Source organism: Aphanomyces astaci (genome assembly GCF_000520075.1).
Source record: "Aphanomyces astaci strain APO3 unplaced genomic scaffold supercont1.10, whole genome shotgun sequence".
In the NCBI taxonomy this organism is placed as follows: Eukaryota; Oomycota; class Saprolegniomycetes; order Saprolegniales; family Verrucalvaceae; genus Aphanomyces; species Aphanomyces astaci.
The window spans coordinates 1,463,066-1,481,300 of NW_009798273.1; the positions used below are offsets into that span (position 1 = coordinate 1,463,066).

Sequence of the window (18,235 nt, forward strand, 5' to 3'; positions counted from 1 at the left end):
AGAAACCCGCAGAGATACCGATCACCGCGTTCGACGCATAGAAGAACGCCGTGGCGCCACTGCTGTAAACCTTGGCCACGGTGTCGTAGTTCTTGTCCATCACCAGCAAAGACGCAGCGTACATGATGTAACCAAACGTGCCGATGAACAGCGTGTACTTAGGCCCGATCACGTTCACGGCACCGCCGGCAAACAGACCGAACAGCGCAAAGCAAGCGTACAGCAACGCCGTCGCGTTGTAATTGATGGTTTCGTCAGCCACACCGGCGGCAATACTGTTCAGTGCATTGAACAGACCAGGGCACGTGAAGCACACCATGGCCACGATCAGCACTTGGGTCAGTGCGGACGGATTCTTCCAGAACATTGCGGCTACAAGTCGAATTGAAAAGTGAGCGTTTGATGTTCGGCTTGCAAAAAGTTGAGGGGATTATTCAGCCCTACGTACTATCCTGATTAGTGGACCAACCAATTTCTACTAGTATTTGAAAGTAGGGGTTTTTATGCGATTTTACACCGATCTGTGGTACGCACAACTTGAGAACGCAAGTTCGCGTACGTATACCACAGGTCCGTACGTGCATTGTTGGTCTCACGATTCCCTGGGGTGTAGAAATGTGGTACGGCACAATACACCTACAATTTCACAAGTTGAAGGTACATGAAAGGACATAGCGCATGTGTTACAAACGCCCCTTATACCGTACTAGTATATCTCATCGACTAGTCCAACATACCGGTATGCAGCACCTCTGTACAGGGCTACTGTAAGCACAAAGTCCTCCAACACCCACGTCTCGCTCACGCTTGCATTGGTTTTACCTTGTCTTATTTAGATGCGTTCATTTCCTAAATTCGTCGTGACATAACACAGTAAATTCACGTTTGCCACATACGCTGGAGTGCAATACACTACAGTACTTGTAGTAGACACGAGTTGGACGATGACTACCCAGCCACATGGTTATGTTTCGAACTGATCATACGACAACAACCCACTCTTCATTGAATGCATTTACCACTAAACATTCGTCACACGTCAAGTTAGCTTGGAACTTCGAAGTTACTACTTCGAAATATTGTTTGCCCCTTTTTTAGCAGGTTAACCAAGTCACCTCCTAAATTAAATTAGGCAAAACCAATCTCATTACTACTACCTCCAGGCCTCCTAAAATAGTCGCTTACGACAAAATAAACAAATTAGTTTATTTTGTCGTCCTCGTCAGTGTTAGTTTGTCGTCTTACACATAAAGGCGGTTTAAGGTGCCAAAAAGGTCCATTAGAGGACTTCAGAAACCGGCGCAAACTTTATTTTGAGTCGATGCCGGCTCAAAATTATCCGGCGAAAATATGATTAATATTAACATGAGGCAAAGTGATGTCCACAGAAAGCGGCGCAAATCTCTACTCTTTGATTGGCTCACAGGTTGGTCGCGACCAACCACTTTAACTTTTGGCATGGGACCGAAAGGAGGAGGGAAGGGATGGAGCTCCCAAGAAGCGCTGAGCTTACTCGACTACATCGATAGACTGCTACCTCTTGGAAGTAACCACTGGGAATTAGTACAGACTGACTACAATACCCGAACCAGCCAAGAAAACAGTTAAATCCCAAGGGATGCGACAGCTCACTTGCCGCAGTGTAGTAGTGGAGGACAAGTACCAAGGCTTGGTGCCTGTGTGGCAGTTTGGGAGGGCGTCCTGACTTGAAAATCCCAACCTTCCAGGTGAAGTGCTTGGAAAACTCGTGGATCAGGTTGTGAAAGGCGTCGGGTGGCAAGGACACGGTTGTTATGAATGCACTGCGGTCTATCGTACCATACAACACTATCCATGGACTCGCGTTGGGTGGTACGAGGACATTGCTGGTAAGGTAGTGTCGTTCCTTTAAGGATATTCGTGCTCTGAACAAGCGGAGGTTGCTAAGAGCCTCGTCGTTGGCATCGTCGTCGTCGTCCAGCAAGTGCAACCACAGACATCGCCGGGTTGGATAAAACGATATGGACAAGCCAATCAGCTAACGTAACAGGTGGTAAGTTTTAACCAATACGATTTACGCAAATTAGCTGCGTTATAATTTTATAATTGTAAAGAAATCAATATTCTAGGTGCTGTAACAGCCATATAGGTCAAGCGGATATAAGGTATCTGGCATAGCAATTCATGGATATGGCCGGGTGAGTTCAAATCCAAATGTTGACATTAAGTTTTTTATGATCAATATCAAGGTTCCCTTACTATTACTGTAGAAACTTTCACCAATGTCCTATTGGATGACTTCAGAAACCGGCGCAAACTTTATTTTGAGTCGGTGCCGGCTCAAAATAATATGATTAATGTTAACATGAGGCAAAGTGATGTCCACAGAAACCGGCGCAAATCTCTACTCTTTGATTGGCTCACAGGTTGGTGGCGACGACCAACCACTGAACGGTTAAATCCCAAGGGACGTGACAGTTCGCATGCCGCAGTGTAGTAGTGGAGGACAAGTGCCAAGGCTTGGTGTCTGTGTGGCAGTTTGGGAGGGCGTCCTGACTTGAAAATCCCGGCCTTCCAGGTGAAGTGCTTAGAAAACTCGTGGATCAGGTTGTGAAAGGGGTCGAGTGGCAAGGACACGGTTGTTATGAATGCACTGTGGTCTATCGTACCATACAACACTATCCATGGACTCGCGTTGGGTGGTACGCGGACATTGCTGGTGAGGTAGTGTCGTTCCTTTAAGGATATTCGTGCTCTGAACAAGCGAAGGTTGCTAAGAGCCTCGTCGTTGGCATCGTCGTCGTCGTCCAGCAAGTGCAACCACAGACATCGCCTCATTGCTGCGAAGTTGCTTTATCCGTACTACAACAGTATCCGTACCAAATTGTCCGGACCCGCCGCAAATTTTGATGAGGCGCTTTTCTGACCCCACCAAAATTTGCGGCGCATTTGAATTATAATTCCGCATGATTTTGGTGGCGCAAAATAAAGTTTGCGCCGGTTTCTGAAGGGCGCCAAAAAAGTTCGTCGTGATGTTTATACTACAGTACCGGCATAGTCGCTTTCTGCTTGGCCTGGACGGCACCTTCCAGGGACAGATACATCCGTGCAATTCTCGTGCATCTCCCATTTGAGGATGGGAGATATCGCTCTCGTCAGCGACGGTATTGGCGAAGCAGAGGTGGTTAGGCCGCCACTGAAGGCGTACAGGTGGTTGCACTTCCCAGAACAGACGCTCCAGGTGTCCTCGAAGATCGTGTTCTAGTCGTGCGAGTCAATGGCTGCGCGCAGAATCTTGTCGTTGTGATAATACTTCATCAGTGCCTCGAGCTGGTCGATCTCCTCATCTAGTGCGGCGTCAGCACGTCGCACTCATACGCCATGAAGCACCGGCGGCGCGTCGGTTTCCAGCGGATTAGCAGGAGTAAACGGTTTACTCCTGCTATTCAAAAATATTCAAGGACGGAAATAGAGCTGCCTAAACACAGGCCTCACAAATATAATAAATAAATACCTCCACATACTAATTATAAGATAATATATTGCTTGTCGATAGTGAAGCTAACATACAATTTGTACTTTGAGTCGGACCTACATTCATTACTCCTAGTCCTCAATGGAAAGGAATTCCAATGCATTGACGATGTCACTCATCAACAAGTCCTGGATTGTCCAGAAGTCAAGGTCCAAAACATTGACGTCCGGTGGGTTTGGTGGTTGGCACTGCAGACGCATCGACCAACTATCTGACGTACACGCATTTACAACTGCTTTATCCCATGGCGCAACATGCGCACGCTCGTTGCCTTGCTGGATCACAACGCACCGGGTACTGTCGGCGGGCCAATTTGCCTTGATTGATGGGATGACATTCTCAACCAACATCTTCTTGTACACAGGACGCCTGACATTCACCAGTCGAATCTCCAACGTGCCAGGGGGGCGGTTGCGTGACAATCGAGCTGCTGGAACCACGTAGTTAAAGTGCCACGTGTTGAATTTCCCGTCGAACCATTCTAACTTGACTTTCTCCCAACAAGGTCGTCCAACGGCTGTCAAGAACATCACCTTGGCGATGAAGCATTTTCTTTGGGTCGATCGATGCGGCGGGACTTCGTCAGTCTGGACTTGATCCTCGTCGCGTGGAACCACTTCTCATCGATGTGGACGTAGTCGTACATGTCATGGAACTGAAACTTGTCGTAGGGGCGACCGAAATCCATGACCCACTTTACATGAGCAAGCTTATTAACCTCAGTTAGTTTAGGTTTGATGTTTGAGTTGTGCTTAACGATAAGGCCCCGTTTGTAGTAGTCTTTGAGTGTGTTGGATGGTATGCCAATGGCATGGGCAACAGCCATCAAAGTCCGCACGAATGCGTGCTGGCAAATCCGTGTACTTCTTTTTCCGTCCAACGCAGCCCTTTATGAGACTGGCCATGTCATTCCATATCGACTGAGCCGTAGGCAAACCCTCGCCTCCGAGGGACACGTTGGCGCGGATCTAGATGTCGGCAATGGTGTGGCGATTCTTGCCAAAGATCTTTGCCACCTCGTTGATAGCACCGCGTTGTAGTTTGCACGGTGCTTGGACAACGCGCAAGAGGAGGTGGTCCACAACGGCACGGCGCTGGTCCGATGTGAGTTCTCGCAATGATAACAAGCAATGAGCGCCTTGATTTACCGCTCAAAACATGATCATCATTCTGGTTTTACGGTTAATTTCAGATGTATCGGAATGACTTGAGTATAGAAATTTTCATTTTGCTTTCTGAAATGTAATCAACTCATTTTTTTGTGTATTCAAGCCAATTGGATTCGTTGATTTCAGCACTTTCAGCGTGTATTTTCAGATTTTTCTAACTTGCAATATTTTTGAAAATATTCAACTTTTCCCCTTATGGCAGGAGTAAAAAACCCGTCTGGAGGTAGTACTCCGGAGTACTACGTAGTAATATTTATACATATTGCTTTTCACCTTTGTTGGCTAATCTAGGTCTAAAACCATGCTTTAATAAAAACTGATCCTAAAAATTACGGATGCAAGATGAAGTATTTTTACGGTTCGCGTTGACTTATAACTATTCGTGATGCTTTGATTGGCTAAGAATTTGTGGAGGTATTGTCGATTTGCCGGGAATTTCCGGATATAGATAGGTTCAAATCACCTACTTTCATAAACCACGCGACGGCGTTTGATCGGTTTATCTGTGAGTTTGGCAGTTTCGCATTTGCGCGCCATTTCCAAATGCACGCCCTTCTGGCAGCTCGTCGATACCCATGAGCGCCATTGAGTCTGTTGCTTTCCCCGACATGCTAGCCCCAACACTATCATGTTATTCCTCTACGACTAATACTTCCTAGGGACGAAGAAGTCTTGTTTGGCAGTCCTCTATGGGAAGGACGAGAAAACGATTCATTTCATTCCACGACGCACCACCATAGAGCCGAACGTTGTCAACCTGACAGCGGATGCGTTGCGCTGACCGACAGTCTCTTTGATCATAGGCTCAAGTGTGAGCTCGTCAAACGAGGTTGAGTGCGCCCCCACCTCTGGTCGTAGGCTTAGACGTGGGCTTTGTGAGGATATCGTGTTTCTCGCGGGAGTGTCTGCAACGTCCATGGTGGTGTCCGCGTCAGGGATAGAAAAAATCATGATCCACGCGCGGACTCCGCGTGGATGTTGTGAGTTGCAGTGTGGCACGTTCTCTGAAAGCCTGTGCTGGTTTCGGAGTAGCCAATCATAGTCTAGCACGAATGGATTAGCCAATGGGCAAGGTTTGTGATAGGTTCAGTCGGCGAGATTCGATTCGACGGAATCTGGAATTCTGTACCAAATCCGCAATACACGATTTTGTCTTATTCAACTTGCTTTACAATGATCAGCATCGATATGCGTTGGAGATGTGTTGTGTCCAAGTTTATGGCACTGAAGTCGACGTCGTTCACCTCATACTTAGACTCTCACGATATAGCGTAACAAGATTTAACTCGATGTTTTCATCAATGTGCTGAAGTTGACGAAGCGCTCGACGGAGTCACGCTGGCCTGTTGGGGGAGCTTGAAGACGCGTTGCGAAACCAGTTTCCGACGCTCAAGAATGTATCTGCGGCAACGATATATAGAGCACTCATCCATGACTTAGGTTTGACGCGAAAAGGTATAATATATTTTCAGTATTTATTCGTGTATAATTAGTCTTAGAACGACAAGCACGACAGTCTGCCGATTTTGAGCTGCGCGATTGCTATCGGCGATTAAGCCCTTACTACTCGTACCCCGACCAGCTTGTTTTTGTCCACGAGACTTCCAAAGACGGACGTGATACGATTCGCAGGTACGCTTGGTCGAAGCGCAACAAAAAGGCGATTCTAAAATTACCATTCTCTCGCGGCCAGCGGGTGTCAGCACTAGCGGCATTTACAACGTCCGGATTTTTAGCGTGGGATTATGTGGACGGTATAATATTTTTGTCGTTCCATGTTTTTAATTCATATGTTAGGAACATTTGATCGTGCTACGTTTCACGATGTCATGGTAAAAATGATTCTGCCATATTTGAATCCTTGGCCGCTGCCGCGTTCAATTTTGATTTTGGACAACGCAGTGATCCACAAGTACAGTACAAGGAGCTGCAAGACGCAGTTCACAGCCGAGGTGCACTGCTATTTTTTTGCGGCCATATTCTCCGCAGCTAAATCCTATTGTGGTGGGATTAGTCAACTAAAGCGCTGGATTGACAAGTATTCCATGGCATTTCGCTTCAATGTCCGTGCTGTATTAGATGTGGCGTTTGTAGAGTGGACATAACGAATGAGCGGATAGGATACAATTTGTATCGCCATTGCCGGTTATGATACTACAGCGTTCGACCAAGAAACATTTCTAATCTAAATCCGTTTGAAACCATTGGAATATTTTATGCAAATTGTTTGACATTACTTCAAATTAATGTGATCAATATCCTCAATGTTCACGCTTGGTCCAACTACTTCCCCACTATTGGTTCCCGAAAGGATGGTGTCAGGCCGAATGGAGGAATTCCTAGGACGTGGAGATCTTCAACGGACAGAAAACAATCCATTGGGGCACTGGCCATCGTACCAAACCTAACACGAACCCTACGGTATGTTTCCGTGGTCTGGCCATTTATTTCGCGCCGCCGTTCATCGGCATGATGTGAAGCCATAAGGTCAATAAGACTGAGTTGCTGCATTATAGCACTTGCGGAGATTTCAATAGGGGCGGCTGACGACAACATTGCCGTCACAATGTTTGCATAGTCGGTTTGGAGAGGGCCAAGGAGTAGACTCTGGTCTTCAATGTATCCCGTAACGCGGGTTGCCGCAGTCACGAGGTTACTAGAAGTTGCTCGTCTAATCACTGTGCTCGTATCCTTTTCTATTTCATAATTTACACAAATATAATTATCGGGACACAATTTTGACATATTCATATATTTCGAGCTTTTACCGCGTAAATGAACAGCAGCAATGTGAACGATGCTTGAGCATTGCGGACCTTGCTTGCGTTGTCTCAAACTTGCCGTACCACATCGTTGTAGTTGTCTTGCGTTGTGTTGGTGGCAACCTTTACATCAATATCCTATGGTCCTTCCGGGTCCCACAGAAGCTTCGCGTGCGACGCATCAGCGTGGTAGTCGGCGATGGTAGTCGAGACGGTGTTGACGACCAGGGCAGAAACAACACCAAATGTAATCTCGCTGGTCACAGTGAGCTCGGTCGGCTTACCAACGCTCGTTCTACTTTTGCCCAAGGGTTCACCTACCTTGGCTGTGATGTGGCACCGAAAGCACTCCGGGAACGCGGCGCTCAATCGATCGCGCTGCATGTTGGTCTCGTCCACTTGCGAGTGAGATGGTCCAGTAAATAACGACTTTACTTTATTTAGCTCATGTGCCCACATTTTGAAAGCTGTTTTTTCAAAATCCCTGATTCGATTCCAAACCAATTGAAATAGTTCGAAGTTTTATATATTGAGTAGTTGAGGTGTTGCTCAATAAAACTAATTTATAGAGGAACATAATGTTCACACGAATATCGTACTCCCTCTGTCCCACAATTGTGGAGCGAATCAGTTTTTTGGCTTGTGCCTCCTTGAATAAAATTACGAGTCACTGCAAAGCATAATCTTGCCAAAGATAAAGTTGTAGAGTTTGTAACGATACAAAACTGTCTCACGCAACCCAAAACTGCCAAACACGGAATTCACGATTTCTGACGACGCCAATCGATTCAGGAGGGGGGTTTACCCCGAGAACCCTCCCACCGACCACACCAAGCCAGCCGACTACCTATGGCCATATTGTATACATATTGTATAATCAAGTGGAAGTTACGGCCATAACTTCCACTTGATTATACAATATGTACATCATCTATCTACTCATCTATACTAATTGGTTCAATGCCAATGTCATTCAGCACACTCATGACATCGTCGGAGGACTCGCTGTTCAACGCGATGCATTCCAGCTCAAAGGACAGTTCGTTCAACGATGCAGCCATTTCGAGTTCGCTCGCACACGCACGAACCACAGCAGCCGTGTCGACTCCAGCCAGCGACGCGCGCGCCATGTCGTACACTTCACGCGGACACACAACATTCCGAGGTAGGCTACCTTGTCTCGACTTCTTCACTTTCGCCATGTGGGGGATCTTGTAGGCGTTGTCACCGTTCACCTTCATGATTTCTGCCAAGCAGCTCTGAAGCGTCAAAAAGGTATGGTCGAGGCGCTCGTAGGGGTACTCATTGAACGCTTCCAAAAGACATGCCACACCAACTCGTCGATGGATCTGGCTGACTTTTGGTGCTGTAGGGCTTGGATGGCGGCAAAGAAGCCCAGGTCGAGGATATTGGTGTCGGGCGAATTTAGCGAGACATGTCCCCCCTCCCCAAACTCGCTCCACAATTTTGGGACGGAGGGAGTATATTGTAGGCAAATTTGACTAATTTCATCAACAATGCTTCATAAGGTAATAAAGGTATTAGGTTTTGGAGTGATCTATTTTATCCAATCAAATGAAATCTGGATTTCTATTGGGTAAACCTGCACGGCCTTCCATCGAAAGTTCGGCTCATCAGCGAGAGTTCACGTTACCGGTAGATAGCTAACCATTACTAGTATAAACGTAGCATACGTGATGGAGATCATCATGTTTTATTAATAACGTAAAGCGCCAATTTATGACGTACTGATCTCCCCCCAGATCGAAACGCCGGAAAATATTAAATCTACACAGTATATGGAGAAGAACAGGTATTAAGTATTGAAGAAAATGTTAACAGCCAATTAAACACTGACAAGTCACTCAATATGCAAATCGCCCATTCGTTGGCCAAAAGCGGCAAGGTCGCAGTCCAAAATTCTTGTGCGGGCCCAACAATTGGCGACAGTCGTTTGCGCCACCGAGCGCCAAGCATCCCGCGCCCACCCCATCGCTTCAAGCATCGAAACTTCGTACAACTTGTCCTGTCGACCCGTCATCACCGAATTGATTTGTTCTAGGGCATGCTGAAGTTGAAGCTGCTTCACCTTGGCCTTGAAGGAAGCGATGATTCCAGCATCTTGCGGCTGCAGGTGAGCAGTGGTGTTCTTTGGCAACATCTTCAGCTCGACGTTGGATAGGTGCAAATCGTCGTCGGCCTTGTGCGATGGGGCATTATCCACGAGCAGCAGGACTTTGCGGTTGGCTGCCGCCATACGTTCGTTCAAATCCGACAGGTACGTCGAAAAGATTTGCCCATTCATCCAAGCCTTTTTGCTAGCTTGGTACTCGAAGCCCAAGTCTCGACCGGACAGGCCACCGAAACACCGAGGCTGTTTGGCGCTGCCGACGAACAAGGGGTCAACCAGATCGCTGCCGTCCGCATTTGTGGTGAGTGCGACAGTGATCCGCTTCTTTGACTTCTTAGTTCCAGGAAGACGATTGCGCGTGATTGAGCGATGTGGCGACAAGCAGAAGAAAAAAGCGGTCTCGTCCATGTTGTATATGTCGCTGCTGTTGTACCCACTTGTTTCGTGTAGGACTTTCTTGCGACCTTCTTGGACCTTCTTGGACTTGCTCGGGCGGGACAGAAGCGGCCTCGCCATGCTGTATCATGCTGCGGAAGCCGTGCTTCCGTTGGAACTTGTAGAGCCAGCCTTTTGCGAACTTGATGCGCTGCGTCTCGGGTATAGCGAGCTCGATGGCGATCGTTGTTGCTTGTTTGCGGATTAACTCTCCAGTAATACATACACCGAGCTCTTCGCATCGAAGGACCAATTCTACGATCTTCGCCTCGACTTGCGGAAGGGCAACGTTGCAGTCCATGGTTCTGGCTTTGGCGTCGACGCGCTGGCTTTTAGTGTGGTTGCGTTTGATGGCGTTGCAGATCGTTGATTTCGCAGGCGTGGTGGACAGGTTGAAAGTTATCTTGGCCCAGTTGGCTAGTTCGGAGTAGTGTGTATGAGGACGCCGCAAATGCTCTTGGTAGAGTTCGTGCTTGTCCTCTAAGCTCATGCGCAGTTTCATCTCCCCAAGATTGATGCAGTGTGTCAAGATTTGAATTCAAAAGTTTTGAAAAGCCTTTGAAATCTAATGAGTACTCCCAAGAATAAGTTTTGAGAAAACATTGGTTTTGACCCGTTTCGATCTGGGGGGGAGATCAGTACAGTACTAACTTAGTTTAGATAGATCGTATGAAAATGCACCAATCGTACAGTGAACCTCTGAATTTGTATGCGTACAAAAAGGAAGGTTAAAATGTACGCTAACATGTAAAAACAATTGGCACTTAATATTGTAGAGGTTCCGAGTTTGAAATGGTTTCCACGGACTGCACGCCTTGTTTAAGAACAAAAGACATGACACTGTCAATCATGGGGTGTCACTGGGGAATTCTCTACATTTAGGACTTTTCAGAACTCAAAGTGATGAAGATATCCTCATTTTTTGAAATCAAATGAAAGTTGTATGTCACAAATTGGCAGTTGACGTTAGCGTCCTGTTCTGAGGTATATACGTAACACAGGCACAAGCATATACATCAACTACCGAATTTACCGTACACCTGTAACCCCCAAAATGTTTCCGAAATAGTTACAACTCAATGGTAAAGCTGAAATATATACCACTGTTGTTTCCGCGCATTTGAATAACTATGATTGGACAAAATGTATCGCGCGGTTTCACATTTATTCAAAGTGCACGACATACACGTCACAGGCAAAATGACTGCAGAACCACCACGTAGCCGCTCCAAGACAGGGAAGCGCAAGGTCATATCCTTACGCTTCAAAGTCAATGTCATTCAAGCTTACGAGGCTGCACTTGGCCCTGCCAATACATTCTACTTCAAAGTACATCATTGATTGAATGGATTGATTTTGCATTATCTAAGATCTATTGTACTCCTCAATGTGGTCCATCAGTACAGCTCTTACAAGTCCAAGGCACCTATTCGATCGATTGCGTTTCGAAGCTCTGTTATCGCCTCTGTAGTATTAGCATTCAATCGCATGACCTCGCATCGAAACACAACTACATCGTCGACGGCCAGACTGTCACCGCAAACCTCATGTGCAGGGTGGCTTCGAGTCCCTTCGCCGCTCGAGCAGCCAACAATGTCGACGGCCTTCAATTCCATCTCGAAGCAAATCGAAATTTGATTTTAACATATACCTGGGAACCGACAAATTGAAAGAGGATTGGGATTACTTTATTGGAGAGCCCGACATTTAATGTGTTGGGATTGGCTGAACGACAAGATTATTGAATTTCGATCGGTGATTGGACGATACATTAGTCGGTAAAGGACAACTTGTACATTAAACATGTACAGCCACCGATTGGTCGTGAGAGGCCGGATATAGATTCCATTGGCTAAAAATATACAGTCGTTACATATTTGAGAGAACAATATCCTCATTCAGCAACATGAACGCCTCCGCAGTACCGTCCAAGGCCACGATCCAAGGATTCTTCATATCCAAGTCCACCCTTCTCACGTATCGAACGTACCAGAAACAGTTTGCTGAGTACTGCAAACAGCTCCCAGGGGTCGAGCCAGAGGCGGCGACGCCGAGTGTCTGCACAGACGTTTTCCATCATCTGTACAGTCAGGTAAAAACGGCCCGCACAGTCGATTCGGCGAAGACAGCCCTCGTGGCCTTCTTCCACGACCTCAAGGTCATCCCCAACCCTGCTCGTGATGTCGAATCAAAGCAATATGTCGTCGGCCTGCAAAATTACAACAACAAAAAACAACATTGACGACGAGAACAAGGCCCATCCACTTTCGGTGAATGAGCTCTCATGCCTGGTAAATTCGTTTTCTACCTCCCACCTCTTTTTGGGTGCATTGTATAGATTTTTGTTTTCTGCAAGTTATCTTGGATGTTTTCGTATTAGTGAAATGCTTAACCTTACTTGGGATGACGTTTCTTTGATGCGCGACGGGGAGAGTCAGTATGTATCTATTCGATTGAGATGGCACAAGAAGGCCGGTGTTCAAAGTGATTGCTAAATCTATCATTTGATGGACGAAAAGTCCTTTCCCTACCTCCTCGTGTGTGGCTTGTTTTCCGACTACGTCAATGTCATCAAGCGTGCAAGCCCCAACCTGGCGTCTAAGTCCTTCGTGTTCCCTACCCACACGATGAAGTCAAATGGTGTGCCAAGGCTGAATTGGTTCAAGGCACTCGATCAAAATCAAGTACGATTGTACTTGAAAGATGCTGTTCAGAAGAACTCCGAGCTACCAACAGGTGAATTTGTCTTGTTCATATTAATATGCACTTTGTATTTGATTTTGTAATCACTATTTATTTGTTGTATAATTATTTCATCTTTATTTATTTTGCATTGATTGGAAATTGTAGGAATTACGCTGCATAGCATGCGCCGTGGAGGAAGCTTTTACCGTGTGTTCGAATCCCCCGAGCGCCGGTTTAATTTTTGAGAGCTTATGGCGTGGTGTCGTTGGGAAGATGCAAAGATATGCTGCGAATATCTCATTACAAGGAATATTTCAAATGAAATTGACCCGCGCAATCTCTTGCGGGTCAATGCTGCAAACTACGAAACAAGTTTGAATGCCATGGGCATGCAAGCCTTGGGTGATGCCATCGTCAAAGGCCTCCAGGGAACCATACAGTGCTCACCTGTGTTTGGCCCTGTGGCAAGCCTTGCGCCGACCTGACTGGCACCGGCGCCTGCCACAAAACCTGCCACGATCCCCCGACGTCAAGCGACGCTTGACTCTTTCGTTCTTCATGCAGTTGTTCCTACTGCACGGTCAGCTATGGATGCGTGGAATCATTGGTTTACCGGTGACCCACAATTGGGTGTGTTTCAGCCGCTACGTTCCTTCACGAAGGAAATGATCCGCGCCGACCGCCGCAAGTACTCTGAGCGCTTGACCCTGTCAAAGGCATTTGCGAAGTACGTTAGTTATGACATGTTTGAGTCAGCATTTGAGGGCCATACAAGCTCATACAGCAATACCTTGAGCGAAGTCCGAAAGCGAAAGCGCGAAGGACGTCTCTAATGTCACTTTGTCTTTTGTCAAATGAGCCTCCTGAAATCACACACTTAATTTGGCCAATCACGATCCATCAGGTCATAATTTTGTCCAATCATACCAATGTCGGGCTCAAACGTCGTGGGCGACAAAATATATCTACATGGTTTAACTGGTTAAATAATATCCAATCATGGCTGGGTAGTTACAAGTCAATGGTAAAGCTCAAGTTTGCTTAATCAGATCTGACTTTTTTTATCTTGAACAAAGTATTGGAAATTTTCATGGTTACAACTTAATGGTCAAAAATTGGGGTTACAGATATACGGTAAATTCGGTAGTTAAAAGGGCAACGCGCACGTTTTCGCCTTCCGGTTTCACTAGCGGTCCTATTGAGGTGACCATGGTGCTTTACTTTGACTCAGGTCGAAGAAATAACATCAACGTCGATGGTGCGAACACCAGCACACCTCTAACTTTAACCATCGTTATACCGGTACACATTTAGTTTACACTGAAACAACTTGTTTCCCAGTTTCAAATGGGCAGTGAATTAATGAATTAATTTAACTAACATAAGGACGACACCCCATACTGGTACAATATATCGCCTCATCCGTAAATTAACAGGATGGCATGGATTAACACTAAGGGTCTGGTTGAAGTAAACGATGAAATGCCTTATAACTGTTACTATAAATACTGTAGTACTAGTAAAGTCGTACTTCGAAGTACTACATTGCTAAAGTATTGTCAAGTAACTATTTTGACGCCGGCCCGGTGCGAAAAGCGTCTCCACCTATTGTTGAGGACAGCAAGGGCTGAATAATCCCCTCAACTTTTTGCAAGCCGAACATCAAACGCTCACTTTTCAATTCGACTTGTAGCCGCAATGTTCTGGAAGAATCCGTCCGCACTGACCCAAGTGCTGATCGTGGCCATGGTGTGCTTCACGTGCCCTGGTCTGTTCAATGCACTGAACAGTATTGCCGCCGGTGTGGCTGACGAAACCATCAATTATAACGCGACGGCGTTGCTGTACGCTTGCTTTGCGCTGTTCGGTCTGTTTGCCGGCGGTGCCGTGAACGTGATCGGGCCCAAGTACACGCTGTTCATCGGCACGTTTGGTTACATCATGTACTCTGCGTCTTTGCTGGTGATGGACAAGAACTACGACACCGTGGCCAAGGTTTACAGCAGCGGCGCCACGACGTTCTTCTATGCGTCGAACGCGGTGATCGGTATCTCTGCGGGTTTCCTGTGGACGGCGCAAGGCCAGATGTGCATGGCGTACCCCACGTCCGAGACCAAGGGCACGTACTTTGCGTACTTTTGGGTCATCTTCAACTTGGGGGGGTCTCTCGGGGGCTTCTTGTCGTTCGCGACCAACTACGACAACAAGGGCGAGGCCGCCACGACGTCGACGTACGTGGTGTTTTTGATCTTGATGTCGTGCGGCGCCTTGTTTTCGCTCGTGTTAGCCGACCCCAACAACGTCGTGCGTAACGACGGCACGATGGTCAAGGTGGAGCGTTTGCCCAACCCCGTGTCCGAGTTCGTGGCCACGCTCAAGACGTTCTTGGACCCCAAGATGCTGCTCATGTTCCCGCTGTTTGCGTACTCCAACTGGTTCTACCAGTACCACTCGTTCTTCAACACGTCGCTGTTCAACACCCGGTCCAGCTCGTTCGCGTCTGCGTTCTACTGGGGGTCGCAGATGCTCGGCGCGTTCACCGTGGGCAAGTACCTCGATCGCCCTGGCAGCAAGAAGCCCAAGGCGTTGCAGTCCATCTTTGTGATCGCCGTGCTCATCATGTTGATGTGGGGCTCGGCCATGTGGGTGCAAGTGGAGTTTGACTTGGGCAACGGCAAGAAGGACAAGAACATTGATTTCCAAGAAGGCGCGTTCTGGCTCAAGTTTTTGTTGTACATGTTCTACGGGTTCAACGACTCGATCGTGCAAGTGTGGGCGTACTGGTTGATGGGTCAGTTCTCGGACGACATGTCCACGCTGGGTCGCTACGCCGGTTACTACAAGTGCGTGCAATCCGGCATGGCTGCTGTGGGCTGGCGTCTGGGCGGCATCCCCATCTCGCCCGTGTCCAACATTATTGTCAACTGGACGCTCTCCACCGTCGGTCTCGTGCTCGCCTTCATCTCGGTTAAGACGTACATGGAAGAAAAGAACCAAGACGAAGGCTTGGAATCTCCTGCCAAGGACAAGCCGTTGATTGCCCATTAAATGGCTGGACTCGCGATGCAGTTGTGGTAGTGATATGCTATTAAGATATGTGTTCTCTCAATAACTTTGTTTAATTGTCTGTCTGCTCGGTTGCAAACGTCTTGGCCGTTTGGAGATAGCCGTCGCCAGGGGTTATCAAGTATCTATTTTTTATCTAATGTCAACCAGTGGGTTGATATATTGTTAATCTTTTCGGGGGGATAATTTACATTTCCCCCTGGCGGAAATAAATACTACTTCGAAGTACCTCTGTTACAGTATGTAACTATTGCAAGCAGGAACAGTTGGGCAGCTTCCTGAACTCGGATTGGCAAATGGATTGGTGATACTTTTTCCTATTGGTCAAATGAGTCTACCACCATTCTTTTATGAAAAATATTTCCCTTTTGTGAACGTAACGGCGACGTAAAAATTCAATACAAAAACAAAGTTGATAACTTCAGATATTTGTATCGTGGATTTGTATACGAGGTTTTCATATAATATTTGAATATATTTTCTGAATTCTGTCAAATTTGCTCGAAATGTATCGCTTTGATTGGTCAAATATAGAATTTGAAGAAATCACCAAATATATTGCCAAATCAGTCAAATAGATAGTCATTCGTTTTCACTGCTCGTGTGCTCAATAATATGTGCCCTATTGCTCTCCTACAACGATGGTATGCCAATGCGTTCTTGTCTGCCCAACAGAGAGTTGAAGGCATTACGGGTATCACAGTTCCATCGCTGCGCCATAAAAAGTCGCTGCGACCAGTTGGGTCGGCAACGCATCCTATGGAGGCAGAAGAAAGCATTGTGAATTAACTGAACGAACTGCGAGGCGAAGGCATACCTGTAAGTAACCTACTCCTTCAAACGCGAGCCCTTGAAGTTGCTCGCGACTTGGGCTTTACGACAAGCGACTTCAAAGCCAGTCCGTCCTGGATCAAAGCCTTCATGAAGCGTTGGCGACTTTCAATGCGCGCAAAAAGCCACAGCGGACCAGCCAACCTAGAACAAGGCGAGTCTACGCTTGCTGCGTTTTCTAAGCGTATCCGCCGCGTCGTTCGGGACCACGGAATTGAATGTGTATATAACGCCGATCAGACCAGAGTCAACTATGAGTACATACCAAAGAGGACTATCGACGCAAAAGGAGCCAAAACCGTTTGAATCAAAGGTTCTCGCCACGAGCAGGACCGCATCGCGGTGATGTTCTTGGCTAATAGCGTTTACAGTCGCACCGGTGGGGATGCTCTGATAGTTTTGGCACAGCATGTTCATGTTGCAATTCAACAAAGTTATTGAGAGAACACATATCTTAATAGCATATCACTACCACAACTGCATCGCGAGTCCAGCCATTTAATGGGCAATCAACGGCTTGTCCTTGGCAGGAGATTCCAAGCCTTCGTCTTGGGTCTTTTCTTCCATGTACGTCTTAACCGAGATGAAGGCGAGCACGAGACCGACGGTGGAGAGCGTCCAGTTGACAATAATGTTGGACACGGGCGAGATGGGGATGCCGCCCAGACGCCAGCCCACAGCAGCCATGCCGGATTGCACGCACTTGTAGTAACCGGCGTAGCGACCCAGCGTGGACATGTCGTCCGAGAACTGACCCATCAACCAGTACGCCCACACTTGCACGATCGAGTCGTTGAACCCGTAGAACATGTACAACAAAAACTTGAGCCAGAACGCGCCTTCTTGGAAATCAATGTTCTTGTCCTTCTTGCCGTTGCCCAAGTCAAACTCCACTTGCACCCACATGGCCGAGCCCCACATCAACATGATGAGCACGGCGATCACAAAGATGGACTGCAACGCCTTGGGCTTCTTGCTGCCAGGGCGATCGAGGTACTTGCCCACGGTGAACGCGCCGAGCATCTGCGACCCCCAGTAGAACGCAGACGCGAACGAGCTGGACCGGGTGTTGAACAGCGACGTGTTGAAGAACGAGTGGTACTGGTAGAACCAGTTGGAGTACGCAAACAGCGGGAACATGAGCAGCATCTTGGGGTCCAAGAACGTCTTGAGCGTGGCCACGAACTCGGACACGGGGTTGGGCAAACGCTCCACCTTGACCATCGTGCCGTCGTTACGCACGACGTTGTTGGGGTCGGCTAACACGAGCGAAAACAAGGCGCCGCACGACATCAAGATCAAAAACACCACGTACGTCGACGTCGTGGCGGCCTCGCCCTTGTTGTCGTAGTTGGTCGCGAACGACAAGAAGCCCCCGAGAGACCCCCCCAAGTTGAAGATGACCCAAAAGTACGCAAAGTACGTGCCCTTGGTCTCGGACGTGGGGTACGCCATGCACATCTGGCCTTGCGCCGTCCACAGGAAACCCGCAGAGATACCGATCACCGCGTTCGACGCATAGAAGAACGCCGTGGCGCCGCTGCTGTAAACCTTGGCCACGGTGTCGTAGTTCTTGTCCATCACCAGCAAAGACGCAGCGTACATGATGTAACCAAACGTGCCGATGAACAGCGTGTACTTG

General features: G+C 47.5%; 7 protein-coding genes across 7 annotated transcripts in view; 2 read left to right on the forward strand and 5 right to left on the reverse strand.

Moving 5' to 3' along the window:
* Nucleotides 1-367, reverse strand: part of H257_05627 (hypothetical protein) — a gene marked incomplete at both ends in the record, with an annotated part of 1,943 nt that extends 1,576 nt beyond the window's left edge. The window contains one exon of the mRNA XM_009830558.1: nt 26-367. Coding sequence (XP_009828860.1) covers nt 26-367 — 342 coding nt within the window. The remainder of the gene's footprint in view (nt 1-25) is intronic.
* Nucleotides 368-3,240: 2,873 nt separating this feature from the next.
* Nucleotides 3,241-5,601, reverse strand: H257_05628 (hypothetical protein; the record flags this gene model as incomplete). Its single annotated transcript, XM_009830559.1, has 5 exons — nt 3,241-3,326; nt 3,735-4,130; nt 4,353-4,482; nt 4,545-4,608; nt 5,441-5,601. The coding sequence occupies 5 exons, from the start codon at nt 5,599-5,601 to the stop codon at nt 3,241-3,243; spliced, it is 837 nt and encodes a 278-aa protein (XP_009828861.1).
* Nucleotides 5,602-7,583: 1,982 nt separating this feature from the next.
* On the reverse strand, nt 7,584-7,829 carry H257_05629 (hypothetical protein; the record flags this gene model as incomplete). The annotated part of the gene is made up of 2 exons (XM_009830560.1): nt 7,584-7,724; nt 7,767-7,829. 2 exons carry the CDS (start codon nt 7,827-7,829, stop codon nt 7,584-7,586), a joined length of 204 nt encoding a protein of 67 aa, XP_009828862.1.
* A 551-nt stretch (nt 7,830-8,380) lies between these two features.
* Nucleotides 8,381-8,686, reverse strand: H257_05630 (hypothetical protein; the record flags this gene model as incomplete). The annotated part of the gene is made up of 1 exon (XM_009830561.1): nt 8,381-8,686. One exon carries the CDS (start codon nt 8,684-8,686, stop codon nt 8,381-8,383), a length of 306 nt encoding a protein of 101 aa, XP_009828863.1.
* A 3,231-nt stretch (nt 8,687-11,917) lies between these two features.
* Nucleotides 11,918-12,253, forward strand: H257_05631 (hypothetical protein; the record flags this gene model as incomplete). Its single annotated transcript, XM_009830562.1, has 1 exon — nt 11,918-12,253. One exon carries the CDS (start codon nt 11,918-11,920, stop codon nt 12,251-12,253), a length of 336 nt encoding a protein of 111 aa, XP_009828864.1.
* A 2,031-nt stretch (nt 12,254-14,284) lies between these two features.
* Nucleotides 14,285-15,808, forward strand: H257_05632 (hypothetical protein). Its single transcript, XM_009830563.1, has one exon. It carries the CDS (start codon nt 14,395-14,397, stop codon nt 15,742-15,744), a length of 1,350 nt encoding a protein of 449 aa, XP_009828865.1. The 5' UTR covers nt 14,285-14,394; the 3' UTR covers nt 15,745-15,808.
* A 1,283-nt stretch (nt 15,809-17,091) lies between these two features.
* H257_05633 (hypothetical protein) overlaps nt 17,092-18,235 on the reverse strand; it is a gene marked incomplete at both ends in the record, with an annotated part of 2,545 nt that continues 1,401 nt past the window's right edge. Inside the window, one exon of the mRNA XM_009830564.1 lies at nt 17,092-18,136. Within this exon, the coding sequence (XP_009828866.1) occupies nt 17,092-18,136 (1,045 nt within the window). The remainder of the gene's footprint in view (nt 18,137-18,235) is intronic.

Bases quoted from the DNA above. Each gene is read 5' to 3' on its own strand.
- H257_05632 (XM_009830563.1), top strand. From the start codon at position 14,395: ATGTTCTGGAAGAATCCGTCCGCACTGACCCAAGTGCTGATCGTGGCC.